At 36.4% G+C, this 20,491-nt stretch overlaps 1 protein-coding gene across 2 annotated transcripts in view; it reads left to right on the forward strand.

Annotated features, from left to right (window-relative positions):
- The window catches only part of Ace (Acetylcholine esterase), a 51,812-nt gene that overhangs the window by 23,025 nt on the left and 8,296 nt on the right, over positions 1-20,491 (forward strand). For both annotated transcript variants that reach the window (XM_015170568.3, XM_002056133.4), the window contains exons 6-9: positions 2,247-2,389; positions 3,474-3,623; positions 14,895-15,058; positions 15,162-15,325. In XM_015170568.3, coding sequence (XP_015026054.1) covers positions 2,247-2,389; positions 3,474-3,623; positions 14,895-15,058; positions 15,162-15,325 — 621 coding nt within the window. The remainder of the gene's footprint in view (positions 1-2,246; positions 2,390-3,473; positions 3,624-14,894; positions 15,059-15,161; positions 15,326-20,491) is intronic.

A 20,491-nucleotide genomic window follows, 5' to 3' on the forward strand; every position in this document is an offset into this window, starting at 1 on the left:
TTTTTTTATTCATATAACTTAAAGTAACTTTTCACATCATTTTGATTATAACTCTTATTATTATTATAATTGTTTGAAAGTTTTCAAAATATTTTTTTATGATGGAGCGTATTTATTTAAATATATATTTTGGTGCTGGTTTTAGCGACCTTTCTATATTTGAATTATTTTGTGTCTTATTTATATTTTTTTGATGCAAACAAAATTCATTCTCTATATTTATTTTGATTGTATAAAATTTAAAAAACTCTGTTTTTCACAGTATCTCTCTGTTCAAAATATTGTCATATTTTTCCTTGTGGAAAAATGTCTGCACCTTCCGCAAATTCACATCTCCTACACATTCTAATTTTTATTTAATTGAGACCTCGTCATATAATGCAACAATGACCTTAGGCATTTGCAAAACGTCGCTTATAGTAATTTACCCCAACCTTATTGCATTTGGTATCATTATAAAACGTTTGCGTAACTGATGGAAATTCTATTTAAAAGCTACTTAGCCAAATGTTTGTTCCCAGAAAGCAGTCGAATCGGATATAATACATGCCCTCGAGCTGCATGACTGTAACTCAAATGTCAACACTTAACTCACGCACAGTGGGCAGAGCCACAATAAATGCTATGAAAGTGGGAATACTCACATTTATTTTCACAAATAAAAAGGTTCGTTCTGTATGACTGAGGGATTGTTGATAAAAGCACAGCCAGGAAGCTTAGAAAACCTAACTATTTTACAGTTCTTACCTGCCAAGATGGAGTGTTGCACGATTCCATCCGCTAAGGTAGAAACAAAATTATTGTTTGATGTAAACTTTAATTGTTTTATTCTCCCAATAAAAATATATTTAAGGCATGTTTCACCATTTGCCGGTAATATGTTGATTCCAAGGAATTCTGTTAAAATCTGCTGTAGTATAGGTATTAAGTATTTTGGAACCTGTCCATATATTTTTTTGCTTTATTCAATTTGCACAGAGCTCTGCACCACTGTGCGTGCGGCGTGAGACTTTCATAATTGCCTGCAATTTGAGGACAATTTCTTTAAACGATGCTCGATGCTAAGTATGATAAAATTAAAAATTAATTAATGGCATATAGTGGAGTATGTGTGTGTGTGTGTGGGATTTTTGCGTTTTGCGTTATGCGCATGTTTTTGCATAGTATTTGGGGCTTGAACCAAAATAAAAATCAAACAACAACAAATTGGTTTCAGACAAACTTATTGTTGGGTGTTGGTGTGGGAAGGCGTGGGGATGACACACATTTCACAGCCATATAGACACACACATGCACATGCACACACATGCGCGCAAACACACACACACACACACACACACACATGCACAGATATTGGCAGGCAGTCTATTGTTGCTGTCACTGTTGCTGTTGTCGTTGGCTCATAGGCAGCAATTATGGCTCGTTAGTGTGTTCGTATTTGAAGTGTGCCGGAGACAATGCCAGCGGCAACAACAACAAAAACAACAGCTAACAGAACACAAGCAACGACAACAACAAGTGCCATAAAAATTAAGTTAATAAAAGGCAACGAGACGCTTTGTTCTCGCCCTTGTTGTGGCTGTTGTTGTTGTTGCTTTTGTTTTTGTTATGGTTGATTTTGTTTATTCTATTTTACCCTTTGTGCACCTGTACAACACACATTGTTGTAATACCCTGTACCCATCGAAAATGGCCAAAAACAAGGGGGATTGCGACAATTGTATAAAACAGACAGAGAGAGAGAGAGAGATCTCCGAATGTGTGCCGAATGAAGGACCTCATATTGCACGCGTAGATAAAGGTTGCTTAAAATCATAAATAATGATGGGAGCATCCCCCCAAAATGAAAAAAAAAATCATTTAAAGAGTTTCAGTGTACTTGTGCTTGCCATGAAATTTGTTTTTAAGCCTCGGACTAGAAATGTCGCAATTATAGAAAAATGTAGTACCGTGGAATTGAGGGCAAAAGCGGCACAGTTGCCGCTGACGTAAATCAGTGCTGGGTCTGCACCTAGGGTATCACTTAGTCGGTCACGCACGGCTGGAGTACTTTCGCTTATTGTCCTGTTGTCATGGCTTTGGTTAATGCATCGTTTGGTGTCCTTGGCACGGTTCGTTGATTGCGCCCCCGCGGCAATTTCTAGTGGCAATTGTTTTTCGACTTGCCCCATCGTCAGTTGGCATACATACTTATTATCTGGCCAGTCAAGTTTTAATCATCCCCATCTCTCTCACTTTCCATGCAGGCACCTATTTCTTGCTGTACGATTTCATCGATTACTTTGATAAGGATGATGCCACCGCGCTGCCACGTGACAAGTATCTGGAGATTATGAATAACATATTTGGCAAGGCAACGCAGGCGGAACGCGAGGCCATCATATTTCAGGTGAGTCACACACACATATACACACTCTTAAACACACGCATACATATGCGACTGTGTCTGACGTCTGTCTAAACTCAATTGAGGCCAAAACGCATCATTGGCTTTGGCTGCCATTGTTGGCAGCTGTCAACTGCAGCCAAGTTGTGCCGCTTGTAACCACACACAACTTTGCCGCTGCCGCTGATGCTGCCGCTGTGTGTTGCAGTTGCAAATAGTGGCAGTAACCGGCCACCCCCTAACCGAAACATACGGACAGCCCACAAACAGCAGCTGCGTAAACGAGTTAAAAGTGCCGTCAATTTGATAAAATTGCATTACGCAACTTTATTCACTTTATTTGCACTGCGGCGCGGAAATTGAATTAAAGCCGCGCTGCATGTTCATTCAATAGCGAAATTGTAGATAAGAAATAAACCAGATATGGCACACAATCAGCTGCGATAATTGAAAGCATGCAATCAGCAAATACATAAGAATTAAGAATTAAAAGCTGGCGGCATGCAATCCAATTTGTTTTTTAATGAAATCAAAGAGATTCAGTCCATTTTCCATTCTCGGCAGATCTGAGATTTCCAGTCAAATAGGCCAATTCCGGCGAGGGATAATATTTCCGTGATAATCCACATAGATCAGTGCATCTTATATTTTGCTAAAAAGGTTATTTAAAATAAATAATTATATTCACCTGAATTCAAGTTGAGATTCTGCCTGAACCAAATTCGAAATAGCACAAAATTTTGTTTATTAATTAAACTCATAATTAATAATAAATAATATTATTACTGCTAATAAGTATTTAATAAAATGAAACTTTTGGCACTCTTCTGCCTGTTACATACATTTGTACAGATACTTAATAACCTTTTTACACATTTCCAATCATGTTTTTGAGGTTGGAATTGAATATAATTGAGGGGTTATTTGGCTAAGATAAACCTATCCATACCGCAACCTCAATATCCGAGTCTGTCAATTGCTTGAAAGAATCCCTAAAAATTATAATTTAATTCAGATTTTACTACAATAAGTTGTTTATCTTAAATTAATATTTAATCTTGCCTCTTCGTCTCGATTTTATTTACAGTACACCAGCTGGGAGGGCAATCCAGGCTATCAAAATCAGCAGCAAATTGGTAGAGCTGTGGGGGATCACTACTTCACCTGCCCCACCAATGAGTATGCACAGGCGCTGGCCGAGCGAGGCGCCTCCGTGCATTACTATTACTTTACACACGTGAGTAGTGGGTGGTTTTTGGGTGGTTTGGTTTTTGCTCGGTCCTGGGTAGAAGGCATTGCCACTGCGACAGTGGCCCGTGGCCGCAAATCATTAAATATTTCACAGCCTTTGACACGTAAGACGGCGTCGGAGCGCGTGTGTCCAATCGAAATGCGGTCAAATGGGGCGCCACTAGCGCAAAGCGAACACACACATACAAACACACAAACACATACAAACAGCATGAAGAGTATATACAGAAAAAACTGAAAGTAAACGCAGCCAGGTCCAATTTGTTTGTCATTAAAATTGCACACAAGGCTAATGGCGAGCCGTGCCTCAGGGCTTACCTGCAACAGTAACTGCATCAACAACGGCAACAGCAACAACTGAAACAGAAGCACAAAATGTCCTGATGACTGTCTACATAATTTATATCTGACGGATGGTTGCCAATCCCATAGACTATATAAAAAAGGTAACCAGATGAATGCAGATTTTCAACTTTTCATCATTGTGTAAAACCGGCATTCGACCTTGTAAGCCATATGTATATTAATATATATATATATATATATAATTAAGTTTTACACGTTAGGTTACTATAAAAAAATATATTTCAATTTATTATTTTCACTTAACGGCTACTTTTGTTGAGTACATTCAGATTTGCTTCCCGAATATGAACTGATTTATCTAACTGTTGCGGTCGCTTAGCAAACTTCGCTTTGAGAGAGTTTGAGTCAAAATTGAGTGAAGTTTGAGCTGCGTCAGCAATTATGCGTGGGATAGTACTCTGATGGGAACATTGACAGTGGCGTGATATTTAGGGTGAATTGTTTATGTCTACCAAAGGGGGACAGTTTGATCTTGACCAATGTCGATGTTATCACCAGGCTCTTTGTTTACAATATTAGAAATGTTTATAATTGTGCTTATGCTTATGTGCTAAGATATGTTAAAGGGTGGGTGCGACTATGGATATGTCACTCCCCCAACCATTAGAAAAGTGCCTGTCCTCAGGTGTTTAAGTTTGGATATAGTGTAACATTTTCTTCTTTTACAATTGGTATATCTCCTATTATTGTAGGTGTTTCTTCTACTTTGGGTTTTTTATATTTTATAATTAATTTCTTAGGTATGCTTTTGAACTTATATGTCAAATACAGTGTTAAACTTATTAATATGATTACAAATATGGTTATTGTAATTATCTGGAATACATTGTTAAATTTTGTATGTGCATTTATAATTTGTTTCGTTTGTACAAACGAAAGTGGTTCTAATTTTATAACATCATTGCTTACGTAAATGCTTTGAGTATAATCTAACATATTGTTTGAAATTGAAATTTCATTAATTTGCAATGAACAATTAAAGATTTTTATTATATTGTTTCCTTCTATTGTTATTTCGTTATTTATACAATTATGGTTTAATATAGTTTTTGGTAAATTCCAAGTTAAAATTATATTTGGTTCTATGTAGTTGATTTGAAAATTTTGCAAAATTTTAGTATAACTACATTCTGATGTTATTTGGTTTAAAATTCCTGTTAAACATTCATTATTAATTAATTTTTTTGTTTCTCTGCTATAAACTTTTTTATCTTGGGTAAAATATTTTTCATGAGCTATTTCTGTCAAAATATTATTATTTTCATCCGGGTATGGAATTATTTCGAATACCGGGCTTTTTATTATTTCTCGAGGAATATGGGATATTATCAGTATTTCGTTTGTATCTGATTTAAACCAAGTGGAAGTTTTTGTATTCAACAATTTCTCAGAATTAACATGCAACAAATAGTCATGTTTTAGTAATTTTGGGTTAAAAATTCCTAATCTTGTGAGCTGCATTCCCATCTCAATGTCTTCTATATATTCTGTAAAGTGTTGTAAGTTAAATATAAGGATATCTAATTTCTTTCCTTTTTGTTTCTCTTGATCTAGTTCGTTCATGATTTCTATTCCTTTGTTTATAGCTTCTATTATGTAATTTAATTCGTTAACCTGAACGCTGTTTTCTGCTAAGTTGCTTATTTTTTGTTCAATTTCTGCTTTGTCTTCTTGATTTAATGTTCCAAATAAGTATTTATATGCTGTTCCTACTATGTTAACTAAACCTCTTTTGCTACGTTTGGCTATTTTTAAGCCGTTTATTTCTCTGTTTAATTTTTCTACTAGGTATTCGATTTGTATAAGGTTATTGAATTCTTTACTTTGTTCAATTAAATTGTTAAAAGTTTCTTCGGTTTTTGTTGAGGTTATTTATTAGTTTTTCTTTATTAGCTTGAGTGTCATACTCTGGTGTACCTGCATATATGAATATGTCCGCTGGTGTTCTGTTAGTCGTTTTGTGCTTTGTTTTATGATTGTACGTGTAGAGTATAGTTTCAAATTTTGTAAGTTTATTTTCGACGTCTGAGTCGCTGTTAATGATTCTTAGTTTTTCGTTAACTGTCTTATGAAATCGTTCTACGTCGGATATACCGTTTTTACTAGTGGTTATATTAATATTTACTGCTTCTGATTTTAGCCATAATTGTAAAGCTGTGCACATAAAAGCTGAGTCTTTGTCTGCCTTTATTTCGATGGGTTTACCCATTTGGTTGAACACTTGTAATATAGCTCGTTTGGTTTCTAGCCAGTCTCTACTTTTTATTTCTATTAATGATGCAAATTTTGAATAGATATCAATGCAAGATAAAAATTGTTTATCTCCTACTATGTAAAAATCCATTACATATTTTTCTCGGATATTAGCGATTTCCGGAGTTATTTCGAAAGTTAATTTTGTATCTCTGTGTTCTGTTTTTGCGATGTTGCAAATCTCACATTCATTTATTAGATTTTGAATTAGATTTTGATAATCTGGGAAATAGTGGGTTTCTTTGAACCAATTGATAGTTTTTTCAATTCCTGGATGTAATAATTCTTTGTGCTTTTTTAATATTAATTCTTTGAATTCTGCGTATTAGTCATGTCTTTGTACGTAATTTTTATGTTGGTTTTGTGAAAGTAATTCGTAACTTTTGTTTCGTTCTCGGTTCCTTTTTCAAATTCTATTTGTCGATTATAATAATTAAGTGGTCTTTCTGTGATTTGTAAATGGTTACTGTTGTCTTCTTGAGCACTATGTATTGTTGCTCTTGTGCTAATTGTATCTTCGCCTAAGAAGTTTTCGTTTAATTGAATTCTGGACAGAGCATCTGCCACATAATTTTCTTTTCCTGGGACGTATTTAATTTGGAAATCAAACTCATTTAGCTTGATCTTCCACCTTTGTAATTTCATGTTAGGTTCTTTCATATTATTTAACCAGACGAGTGGTCTGTGATCACTAAGGATTTGAAATTGTCGACCAAAGAGATAGGACCTAAAGTATTTAGTGGCCCAAACGATTGCTAATAATTCTTTTTCAATCGTTGAATAATTTAACTCATGCTCGTTGAGAGTTCTACTTGCATAGCATATAGGCTTATGCTCTTGCGAAAGGACGGCCCCTATTGCCATATTACTCGCGTCTGTAGTTAATGAAAATGGTTTTTCGAAGTTAGGGTATATTAAAATTGGGTCGGATGTTATGAGTACTTTTAGCTTTTCAAACGCTAGCTCGTAGTCTCTGTCTTTTATATTGATTTTTGCTCCCTTTTTTAATTTAAGTGTTAATGGTTTTACTATATTAGCGAAATTTGGTATAAATTTCCTATAGAAACCACATAATCCTAGAAATGATTTAATTTCTTTTGGGGTTTTTGGAATTGGGAATTTGACAATTGCTTGTATCTTGTTGGGATTTGGTTTTATACCCTCAGTTGTGATGATGTGACCGAGAAATTCAGTTTCTTTTCTCATAAACTCGCATTTATCCAACTGTAGTTTTAAGTTAGCTTCTCTAAGCTTCTTAAATACCTTTTGTAGCGACAAAATGTGTTCCTCCAATGAAGTGGAAAAAATAATAATGTCGTCTAAGTAGACCAGACAATCTTTAAAAATTAAATCTTCTAAGAGATTGTTCATACAACGTTGGAACGTTGCAGGTGCATTCTTAAGACCAAATGGCATGCGAGTGTACTCGTAATGGCCATGTTTAGTCGAAAATGCGGTCTTGGGTATTGAACCAGGATCCATTTGGATTTGGTGGAAGCCTTTGGCTAGATCAATGGTTGTGAAATATTGACATTTTCCAAGTTTGTCTAATATTTCATCCATGATCGGGATAGGGTATTTATCATTAATAGTTAGTTCATTGAGATTGCGGTAATCTATGACTAACCGGAATTTTTGCTTTCCAGATGCATCGTTTTTCTTTGGAACGATTATTACTGGTGAGCAGTAAGGGGATTTGGATTTACGTATGATATTTTGTTTTATCATATCGCTTATTTGTTTATTTACTTCCTCATCGTATATTTGAGGATATTTGTATGGACGCTTGTAAATTGGGTCCTCATGTTTCGTTAGAATTTTGTGTTTAATTGTACTAGTGAAAGTCAAATTGTCACCTTCATGGTACTGGATATCACGAAATTCATGTAAAACTTTTTTTATTTTTTCTTTTTCTTCTGAGTTTAGGTGCTCTAGCCTAAACTCATTGTTTTCTATTAATTCATTATTAATAGCGAAGTTAAATGGTCTGTCCTCTGTTGAGGGTGGATCAAGGCACTCTTGTGCGGTCATGTCCTCTTCGACCTCTTCGTCATTATATCTAAAACAAAAGTTAAATTCTCCTAAGGTTACGGATCCTTGTGCATAGTCTATTTTTGCTTGACATGCCTCAAGGTATTCTCTCCCAATCAGAACATCATAATGCTCTGAGAAGTCGTGAATATAGAATTTTTGTTTGCTCGGACAAATTTTGCTTGCTCCTAATCGTATACTTTGTTTTAATTCAATAACACCATTTATGGTGTGAACCTTTAATGTTTCGTTGTAAACTGGAAAATTTAAGCGGTTTGTTTTCATTAGATTTATGGTTGAACCTGTGTCGATGACACATTTTAGAACTTCGTCATTCATAATCAATTTTATGAATGGATTTCTTCTGTTTGTTCCGAGGCTTGCTGATGAAAATTTTCGGATGTATCCATTTTCATCTGCCCACTGTTACTATCTCTTTGACGTTTAGTCGGAGGGTTTGGTGCATTCAAGCGTGAATGGGACTGATTTTGGTAGTTTAAGGGATTTTGGTATCTACCTTGACTTAATTTCTGTTGGAACTCGTGGTGAGCTTTCTGATTGTCTTCGGACTTATTATGCTGTTTATTTTGTGCGTGATAACTCTGATTCGTGTTGGAATAGCCACTTGAAATGGTGGTTGGGTTAGCATTTTGCTGATAATTTCCCATGTTCCTACGATTGTTATTTGGATTTCCCTGAACATTATTATTTTTAGGTTTTTCAGTAACGCTATTTTCATATAATCCCTCTCTTTGAGCTACTTGCTTTAGTTTTTGTGTCGACGTAATGTCGTGTCTGGCTAACATCATGAAAAGCCTATCTGGTAATTTTTTTGTAATAACATCTTTGATTGTGTTATTCATAGCATTTGTATAAAGGGTTGTATTGCTAGGTATATTTTCTAGTGCTAACTTATTTAAAATAACAAAAGATTTATTCTCGAGCTCCTCGATGAACTTACGGACGTTTCCTTGGTAATTCGTGTTGTATAAGCGTCGAAGGAGTTCTTCAAATGGTGTCTGCACTTTGTATTCTTCAATCAATGCGTTTCTCAGCTCCTGCCAAGTGTTGGCTGCTGTCCTTTGTGATATTCTCTGAGCATCTCCTGTGACTTGCAATTCGATGGCTCCGTATAAGATGCTATGTTGTCTAACATCTCGGGTTGGATACAGGTGTAGGATGTAATCTATCCTTTTAATGAAGGCGTTTAGTTGATCCGTTGATCCGTCAAAGCTTGGCACCTGTCTAAGTTGTGAAAGGGCCTGGTTGAGGTGTTGTTCTGATAATTCCATTGTCATCTTGGTGTAATACACTTTTTTTTGAATAGTTTTGAGTTTGTAGGTTTGAACTTTATTGTTCTTTGATTTTGCACTTTTATTTTAGGTTAAAGTTTGTGATGGATTATTGGTTAAATGTTTTTTTTTTTTTTTGTGTGTGTGTCTTAAAAAGACTCAGTAATAACGTATTGCAGGGATCAAACGATATGCAAAGCCAGTCGTTATTAACTGTAGTAGCTTTATTGCCCAAAGGGTCAATATTATTAAGCTACTAATGACCCGAAGGTTCTTGTGCGGATACGTATTCGAGAAAATTTTTATTACACTCCGACAACACTTTCGGTCGCGATTGTGCGTTAGATCTGGGAATTAATTATCCTTTAGCGATCTTTAATTTTTCCCGACGTATCCTACCGGCTGCGCCAATTAAGTTTTACACGTTAGGTTACTATAAAAAAATATATTTCAATTTATTATTTTCACTTAACGGCTACTTTTGTTGAGTACATTCAGATTTGCTTCCCGAATATGAACTGATTTATCTAACTGTTGCGGTCGCTTAGCAAACTTCGCTTTGAGAGAGTTTGAGTCAAAATTGAGTGAAGTTTGAGCTGCGTCAGCAATTATGCGTGGGATAGTACTCTGATGGGAACATTGACAGTGGCGTGATATTTAGGGTGAATTGTTTATGTCTACCAAAGGGGGACAGTTTGATCTTGACCAATGTCGATGTTATCACCAGGCTCTTTGTTTACAATATTAGAAATGTTTATAATTGTGCTTATGCTTATGTGCTAAGATATGTTAAAGGGTGGGTGCGACTATGGATATGTCACTATATTAATATTTCGCATATATACATATATATTGCACATAGCAACAGACCTCAGAAGGTCTGGTAAGAATCCTCAGTTCTTTTGGCCTTACACGATGCCTGAGAAAAATTATACAAATTATTTGCAATTATTTTTTGGTACTCAAGTATTTATGAATATTATCGTCAAAGTGCCAGCAGCATGTTGAGAGTAAGCAAAAAAAGTTAATTAAAGAATAATGTGTGCGACCTATTTATGTTGACTAAAATAATTATTTTAATTTAATTAAATTAACTTACAAATTTTGGCTTACAATAAAACGAGAAAGTAAAATACCCTAGAAGACATTCGTTGTACGGTTTTGGAAATATGCGAGAATTGTAAAGCTCATAAGTACTGAGCAATACAAAGACTCATTTTCGAACTAATCTCCTATAGAGCTATATAAGATAGATAGATAAGATGATAAAATTTGGCATAGTTGAACTAATATGTGACTGGGCTTATCAAGATATTTTATTATTTCAAAAAGGGTTTTCACGCAAGAATCAACAATGTGCCAAAACGATAGATTAAAACTGAGAGGCTAATTCTCATACAAACAGACCGACAGACGGGCAGACATGGTTATATCAACTCGGATGTTGATGCTGATCTAGAATATATTCCTTATGGGTTCCGAAATGTTTTTATCTATGTGTTACGACAGAATTTGAAAAAGGTAAATTCTTATATAATACATCTTGCGCATTTTTATTTAGCACATATTTTCTAATACCACCTAATACATATGATAAACAAACATATTCCAAATCGAAATCAATATTATAACACCTCAGAATTAGACGCCTAAAAGCGGTCGGCGCCGTTGTCTTTGACTTAACAAACAAGCAAAGTTCTGGCCATGTCCTGGCAACCTTGGCCGCCATAATTATGGTAACAAAAAGTTTCGCTCAATACACACCCATAAACGCACAGGGCACACACACGCACGCACAGGACAAGGACAGCGCCAATTAAACTACACGCACTGCCAACTGTCCTGCGCCAGGACTTGGGTCTGGGTCCAGGTCCCGGGCCTGTGCCTGTGCCTGTGCCTGTGCCCGGGACGGAGACACAGACATGGAGCTCAAGCAGTCGTTACAGGGGACACGAACTGTAGTCGCGTCCGGCTGTTGCGAGTGTGTGTGTGTGTGTGTTGGGAGGGGGCGTGGCACTGCCTAATGAAACTTCAATTTACGAGGTCACGGCCTGTACGGCCCGAACGTGTGGGACATAATTTGAGTCCGTTATTTGCTTAAAGGACTGCGGCTGCTGTAGCTGTCTAATGATTGACAAATAGGGAGTACGCCTTAAACAGTGCCTGGCATTCGGTATACGCCCGCGTCGGCCCCTATTGATTTTCTCTTAGCGACAATGCGTAAATGTTAATAGGTAATTACAGCTGAGAGGCGGTATTGAGTCTTTGTCCTTCCATTGATTTATCATAATAAATAAAACAAATACATATTTATAAATATATATGTATATATATGTATATGTGTATATATGTGCGTGTGGCGCACACATATTGATGTTTAGTCTAAAAAATCAATATTACGCATACGCCGCGTGTGTTGCGCGACGGCAGCGTCTTGAGACCAATGTTAATCAAGCACTTGCACTCTTTTTGCTTGTTAAGTCATTAAATGTGCCTGTGGCTATTATTTATACCCTGTGCGTTAGCCGAAAGAGAGAACTCCCTGCTTTGAGCTTCGGTTTGTAAAAATATCCCATAGTCGCAGTGGAATTATAGTCTTAGATTCCCAAATCCAATAATAAAAAAAAAACTCTTTACGGTTCTATTTTTGAACAGCGTATTTTACAGTCGACTGCACACGACTGCAATGCTTTGTTTTATTTGTTTTCATTTGATAGAGCACACGACAAGGCCAACAGTGCGTGCGAAAAGTTAACGTACGGCCGTTGCATTGTTCATATCAAATCGCCTGTTAATAATCCAACGGTAACTAGCAGTGGCAAGTGGAAAGTGGCAGATGGGAAACGGCAGCAGCAACTGGGCCGGCGAAATGAAAAGAAAATGAAATTAGTTTTAATTACAGCCTTCAAGTGGCTGCAAAAAACTCGTAACTCATTTTGGCCATAAACGAGGTGGCCATAGCGACCTTTGGCCCTGGCCGCGCAAATGGGGTCGCCAGCTGGGCAGCTGCTAAAGTGCCTGCCAGATTGTCTATTGCGATGGCTGCCAGTGGCAACGGGGCGCCAACACTTGACAGCTTCTGCTGCAGCGTGCAACGTGCCTGGCACTTAAATAACTTCTGGCTGCCCCATTCAGCGCGCCAATTGCCCATTCCGGGTACAAAGTCCGACTGCGAAGTTCTGGGCTTTAATCAAAAAGTATAAAACAAGCTGTAGTCGTAGGCGCTTGACTAGCAGATACCCTGCATCCAGCTACTGTTCAAAATATTCTAGCTTATTTCTATATACACGCATATACTTACTAAATCCGATCTATCTAGCTCTGAGAATATTCGAGCTATGCTCGATGTTGACACAAAAAACAATGTGTCAATATCGAGCATAGTTATTGATAATACGAAAATAAGAGGAGATATCGAAATAAACTGATGAGCTCGTTCTGAGTATTTCGTGGGGGAATATATATTTCATATTAGAAGTGTTTAGCTTATGTAGTTTCCCAGATCGTCATGTAATCACAGGCGGCCAGACGGAGATAGAGAATCTTGGATGGACCATCTCAACTGTCTCGATCATGAGTATATATGTTCCCTTCTGCCTGTTACAAGCATTACCTGAAAAGCACAGAACTCTTTTCAACCCTTTTCAATGCGTTCAGGGTATAAAACAACTTTATTTTGCCGCACAATTCTTCATTATTTGCGCCTAAAGGCGTGAAGGGTCCGTCTGTCCGTCCGTCTATTTGTTCGTCTATTTGTCTGTATGTGTGTGTTTGAGGTGGTAAACTCAGTGGCGCATACATTTTCAACAACCTGGCAGCTGCTGCAGCACTGCTAGCCACGAAAACACCATTATCCCTGGCACATCCTGGCTGCAATTCATTTGGTGACTTGGCCAATTCGCTGCCAGGTTCGCAGTTGCTGCCCAACAGACAAATTGCTTAAGTGGACAACACTTCAAAAACTCTGACAATGGGCTGTATTTGATCTTGGCCAATTACAAAACTATTAAGCTTAATAAAGTTTTTAGTTTGAAATTGGAAATACCGTTTTATTAGTCCAACAAAAAACGGATTCAAAACTTTGGAGTTAAGCTTCACTCATAAAGATTTTGATTAATATATTTATATTCTCAATAATAATATATATTACAAATAATAACAGACCCACTTATATCTATCCATAAAACAGATTCTTTAATACAAATACGTTGGCAATATATTCATTTCTTTCTCTAATTTCCTAGCTAGCTCGAACAGTTAAATTGGCTTATTACATTCTTCAATCAATGTTGATTATGAACTGTTTACTTTTCGCAAAGCTGGACCCACTGTGCACTTGAGCTGTCCATCAGTTGCCAGAGACCAAATTGCTGTGGTCTAGTGGCCTGTCTTTCTTGTAGCTGTAGTTGTTGTTGTAGGTGGCGGTTGTGGTTAATTAAGAAATTATGGGAGCTGCCATTGTGTGGCAGCTAACCGACCAATACTTACCCAAACCTAACTATTCCAGTTAACAATTTAAACGGCAATTGCGGAATAAACTTAAGAACTTATTTTTACGCCTTGTAAAATACTTGTGTACTCACAGAGGTAGACAAAGGCGAAACCATATGGTATTCCTGATCGGCATCAAGAGCCAGATCGTTCTTGGGACGTCGTTAGCTTGCCGATCTCAAATAGCCAAAACTTATGTCAATAACTATCGATAGCTGTTTAATTTAACCGATAGCGGAAAAAAGTATATTATGTTTCAGGAAATTTCTCGTATGCCAAAACAGTAAATTTTTGGACATCTTCCCGCATTCGCCTAAAGACATTTTGACATAATTTGTCCATCCTTGCTCGTGAATGAAAAAAAGAACAACCAAAGTTTTCTATTCATCGAGACACGAATTTATAGCTCAACAATGTAGAGCATAAAGCGAAAATTGTATTCCCATTTTGATAGCACAATTTGTGTTAAACAACTGCCCAAATATATTTAAAAATCTGTTGAAATCGAAAGTTCATTATATTAAAATTAATGATAATGTAATTGTTATTTTGGCCATGAGTGTATATATATGAGAAAGTTCGACTTTTTGTAACGACAGCTCGGCGCTGAAGAATTTCTTGATTTATTTTGTTCGCCACATGCTGCGACAATATTTACAATTTAGAGAGAGAGAGCGAGCAAGGGAGCGAAATCAAATAAATAAATAAAAAGGGTGGATGTTTATCTGCATAATTTCTGGTTAACTTTACGACGATTTCCCGGTCCCCTACCCTTATTCTCACCCACTCACTCATTTATTCTCTTTGTCTCTGTCTCACTCCAGCGCACCAGCACATCGCTGTGGGGCGAGTGGATGGGCGTGCTGCACGGCGATGAAATTGAGTATTTCTTTGGGCAGCCGCTAAACACATCTCTGCAATATCGACCTGTGGAGCGGGAGCTGGGCAAGCGTATGCTCAATTCGGTTATTGAGTTTGCCAAGACGGGGTAAGCTTTAGCAGAGCTTTTATTTTAGCACTGTCTGCCATAAAACTAGCGTGTACATCAACCAGTTTTGCTATAACGCGAGCTTTCCTCTAACGTCTTGCAGCAATCCGGCACAAGATGGCGAGGAATGGCCCAACTTTTCAAAGGAGGATCCTGTGTATTATATATTCAGCACAGACGATAAAATTGAGAAACTGGCACGTGGCCCACTCGCCGCGCGCTGCTCTTTCTGGAACGATTATTTGCCTAAAGTCAGGAGTTGGGCAGGTGAGTAAAACCCTATAAAAGAATATGGTTCCAGGTCTATTTGATTTAAAGCAGCTGCCATAAATGCATTTTCTGCTCTGTTTGTTAGCTGTAAAGGAGTAAATTGAAACTTTATTTATGTATCTGTATATACAATACTTTGGCAGATGCCCTTCAGATAAAGTATTGAAATACGCGACAATATATATCTCTTAAAGCTTAAAAACTCTACTGAAAATAAAATATGGACACAGTTTTAATACCACTGATTGCTACAGGTTAATTAAAAAAACAATACGAAATATTATTTTTGTCTTTTTTTTTCTTGTGTATTTTTTATTATCAATCATCCTACAACTACATTAGAGCCTTTTCAATCCTTGATTTGATTACCCTGTAAAGAGAGTATTACGCAGTCGTCTCAACGCAACTGCAATATTTTTACTTATTTCTCTGTTGGGATTTAAGTACAGTCTGTTGACATTTTATTTCTTACTTTTGTTGCCTTATGTGTATGAATTTTGGCAAGCAATTAACATACACTTTATAGATATTCTTTATGCGCGACACACGCCTCCAGCTGCTGCCTGTCTGGCTAACCGTGCCACACCTCAATAGCTCAAATTTCAGCAGAACAAATACCTGCTTATATCCAGATACCCTGCAATATGAATAGACCATTCAATAGGCGAAGATCTCAAATAACTGACTTCCTTATCTGTAGAATTTCTTTCGAATAGACAGTTGTTAAGTTTTGTAAGACTTGGATTTGAGTGTTACGCGGGGTGTGCCTTTTTTAACAAACCTGCTTTGATACAATTTTTAAAACATTTTGTATATTTTTTGTTGTCATTTTTGCTAATTTATTTAACTAGAATGTTAGCTCTGGACATCTGATGTTCGTACATCTTGTGTATAAATCAAAGCAATAATCAATCTCTTTATATTATTAGCTTAGAAATTACTTCAGCTTCAATACTCTTGTCACAAAAATAAACTTTATTTTTGGTCCATTTGTTCATTTATTTTCAATCAAATTAATATTGTTTTTTTAAATATTATTTAAATCTACCACAGTTCAAAATAATTAGAGACGCACTGCAGGGTATGAGTCTGTCGGCTTGCTTGTAATTGTGTATATTGTATTTAATTTTTTTACAATATATACATTCTTTTTCTGGGTCTGGGAACGCGTGTCAATTAGCCTGACAATTTGCCAGTTAAATGCAGAAAGTTAACGCTAAACGCGTTCCATTTGCGCGTCGGGTTGATTGAGTATCGCATGGAAACACAGTTATGTTGCCCAGATACCTATAGATATATGTTTTTTTTTTTGGCAGTTAGTGGCAATCGTGAGTCAGAATCAGCATTTTATTTCGGTGAAAGATTTTTATAGTTTTTGCTCTTTTAATTTATTGCATTTGTGCGTAGCCAGCGTTCACAATTTTATTTATGGGTAATGTCAGTATCTTAAAATGTGCTCATCAATCAGTGAAATGAGTTTCGCAGTTTCTCAGTCTCAGCTTGAGTCTGACTAACCGACTAACTGACCAACTGACAGAGCGCGAACGACTGACCGAGAAATGAAATTCAAAAATACGGCAACACTGCCACAGTATGCATATGCATATATGCCCAACTGACAATGATAAATCAAGCTATATATATACTTTAATTTAAATATATATACATATATTTATGTAGTTAAAAGACAGCTGTGTATACAACAGTTGGTAACATGCATTAGTAAAGGTGGGCGGCAGCGAATTGTAAAAGTAGCCATTAAAATTCGTGGACAAGTTACTGTGTTGTCTGGTGAAAGATGAATCGCAGTCACAGTCAAAATTGCTGTAGCAGTCGCAGTCGCAGTTTTTGTTGTAGCTGTGACTGTTGCCAGTCGAAGCAACTTGAACGACCGCGCCAAGATGTCTGGTCTGGTTGGGTCTAGTCTGTGGGCTATACAACTCTGCGCTCCGATACAAAGCCGAATTAGTGTTTCACAAATTAATAAAACTTAATTTATGTTAATTTTGTGTATTGTTTGTGTGTGAGTATTGGTGAGAGTATCTGTTTTCAGCATCTTTGCTTGTAGAGGGTATAACGATTTTCTTATGAAATTTGTAACGTCTTCATTAAGTATATATATTCTTAATCTGTCTATTTGTCCGTCTTTCAAATTGGGCGTTCAGCTTAAAGCTATTCCAAATCCTTACATTTCTGTTGCAGATAGGGCATATGTATGCGCTGGCCCATTGCAGTGGATACCACAGGATTAATCCGTCACAACCTTTCCCCAGTATATGACTAAAGTCTTAAGAACATTTCTGTTTTATAAGATATTTTGATCAAACTCATCCATTAGGTGCTTCACTATTATTCTCAAATATTTGTAAGATATTACCCTTATAGGAAGCATATAGCCTCCATAATCGAACTTGCTCGGTAACATGGCTTCTTTACAAAAATACTTTAAATGTCAAGGGTATTCCGTCTCGGCATGATGCAGCCAGCAGATTTTACTTGTCTTTTATTTGAGTACCATTTTACAGATAAGTCAGAGTTGGAGTATGCAAATGAATCTAGCCCTCGGGGGAAGGTCCACTCTGAGCAGAGGGGCTGTGCTGGCGGGAATGGTTAATGCTTAGGGCCTATATCTAATCTACGGACTGAAAATGGCTCACAAGTAAAAGCTGAGCCGCTGTGGTGTGGTGAGTGGCCGTCAGTGTGGTTACCGGTTTTCTGACTAATTAATTAATTTGCATTTTGATATGTAGTGGTTGATATATTTTATGGGCATCGCAGCGCTTGCCAACACGCGCCTTATTTGCCATAATGAGCATTTAAAATTTCACCAAAAAATGCGCGGTTTGTGCTAATCCACTTAAAAAATAACAGAACTGGTGCCGCGCCTCGTCCTGAGCAGACCAGACTGGCTGGCACCACACACAAGCAATCAGTTTATCATTATCGACAGCTCATGCAGGTCTTGAGCCGAAGCGTAAGACCAGATACAGATATAGATATATATACAAATACAAATATATATACACAGATACCGATATATACGCAGATACAGATATGTACACGGATACAGATATATACATAGGTACAAAACAAGTAAAGCTTCGCCCATAAAATGGTTGGATCCCATTTCTACCTAAGAAGTTTTGATTATGCGAAACGTAAGAAACACTTTTCAAATTTATTTTCATATAGATCCTTGGAAATGAAATTGACATTTGAACAAAGATATTTGAAAATGAGTTTGAGGCCGATAGAACTTCAATGGAAGTTTCAACATCCTAGCTCATACGGCTTGGGCTGTGCGTTGATCACCAGTCAGTCAGTAAGTCAGTCAGTAAGGACAAACAGTTTTATATATTGAGATACTGATACAGATAATGATACTGATACTGATACTGATACTGATACTACAGATACAGATTCAAATACAGGTGCTGATACAGGTACATATACAAAGCTGCGGGTAGCGACAATTAATGTTTGTCATAGCTCAGGCCCGATGCCTGAAATCGATACTCAATACTCAATACTCGATACGCACAAAACGAGCTGTTGCCATACAAATTGTCGTAGATACGCAGCGTGTGTATCTTTGTATCTTTCGCATTTGTATACCCTATTATTATGGCCTGGCCTTTTCTCTTTGATTTGCTGCGCTGCGCTGCGGTTACGTTTTGTTTGATTTGCGCTGCTTATAGCGACACGTGTTTCAAATATTCACATTGTTAGTATCTTTTATTTATTTATCTGTTTTTTATTTTTTTTTTTTTTGTATTTGTCGCGCTTGTTTGTGCCAATTTATTTCTTGATTATCTGCACATATAATCTACGAATTGGTCAGCCTTTTAAATTCAAATTAGCGGACATTAAATGCACGCGACATGCTTGCCCTGCGGTTAAATTGGGCAAAAGATACAAATTTATATATATATATGTTTATTATATTTGGTAGATTAATTATATTTTTATTGGAAATTTATGGTGTTAGCTTGATTTTGTAATTTATTTGTTTTGCTCACATTTTGAGAAACAAATGTATCTAATAATAGTATTCGAGCACAAGATACTAAAATAAAAAAATACTACTACTACATATGAATTTGGATGTTTCTTAGACAAAGATAAATAGAAGTATCTAAAATGCAATCAAGCTTACATATAGAAATACATTTGTTGTGGATTAACTGTTTATATTGAAAATTATTATTATAACATTTTGATTTTAAATTAATTTGTTTTGCTTTTAGTAAATTAGAAATTAGTAAAACACAAGCATTTCATACTAATATCAAAATTACAAATTTGGTTTTGTGGCTCAGATATAGATATAGATATATAAGATAGTTGCTTGATAGCATAAGATACACAAATTATGCTCAATTGATTTAAAACTATCTAACTATAGGACCAGGCCAAATGATACAAGCATATACACCTTATTTTATACATTATTTATATTTATAAAATACTCGGTGGTATATTAGACCATATTTTTGGTTGATTACCGCTTTATTTTGAAACTTATATCTGTTTCTTACATGTAGATAACTTAAAATAACTCTTGATTTGTAAAAAACCCGCACATGCACTTAAACTAATCATACCCGATAGATACAAGTCCATATGGAGAGGCATTTCCTTCTGAAAGATTCCGGCCGGCTTAAAAATTTACTTTGGTTTTGCCTGAAATGAAAGTCAAGTTTGCTATCTTCATATATATATATATATATATATATATATATATATATATAGAAATATATGAACATATATATATATGAACATATATGTGCATATGAATATATATAAGCAGGCAGCTCAGATGACAACCGCGACATCGCTGTTTATATATCTTGTTGGACAATTTTGAGCTCTTTTGTGCGAACCAAAATTCGATCGGTTGGCAGTTCGCGCGGCCCAGCTGCTGTTGACGAACAAGTTTGAAGCGAATTAGCACGCAAAGCGGTTATAAATCTTAATGTATTTTGTATAATGAAGCGATATGCGTAAATGAAAACATAAAGAATCATAGCGCAAAACCAGACAAATTGCTAGGACTGTTAGTTAAGGTAAGTTCGCGTGAAATTCGTTTAAGTTGCTCGATCTATCGACTTATCGATATATCGATTTCTTGATTTCAATGCACCAAAAATCGCACCACAAGTA

This window comes from Drosophila virilis, chromosome 2 (assembly GCF_030788295.1).
Source record: "Drosophila virilis strain 15010-1051.87 chromosome 2, Dvir_AGI_RSII-ME, whole genome shotgun sequence".
Classification (NCBI taxonomy): Eukaryota; Metazoa; Arthropoda; class Insecta; order Diptera; family Drosophilidae; genus Drosophila; species Drosophila virilis.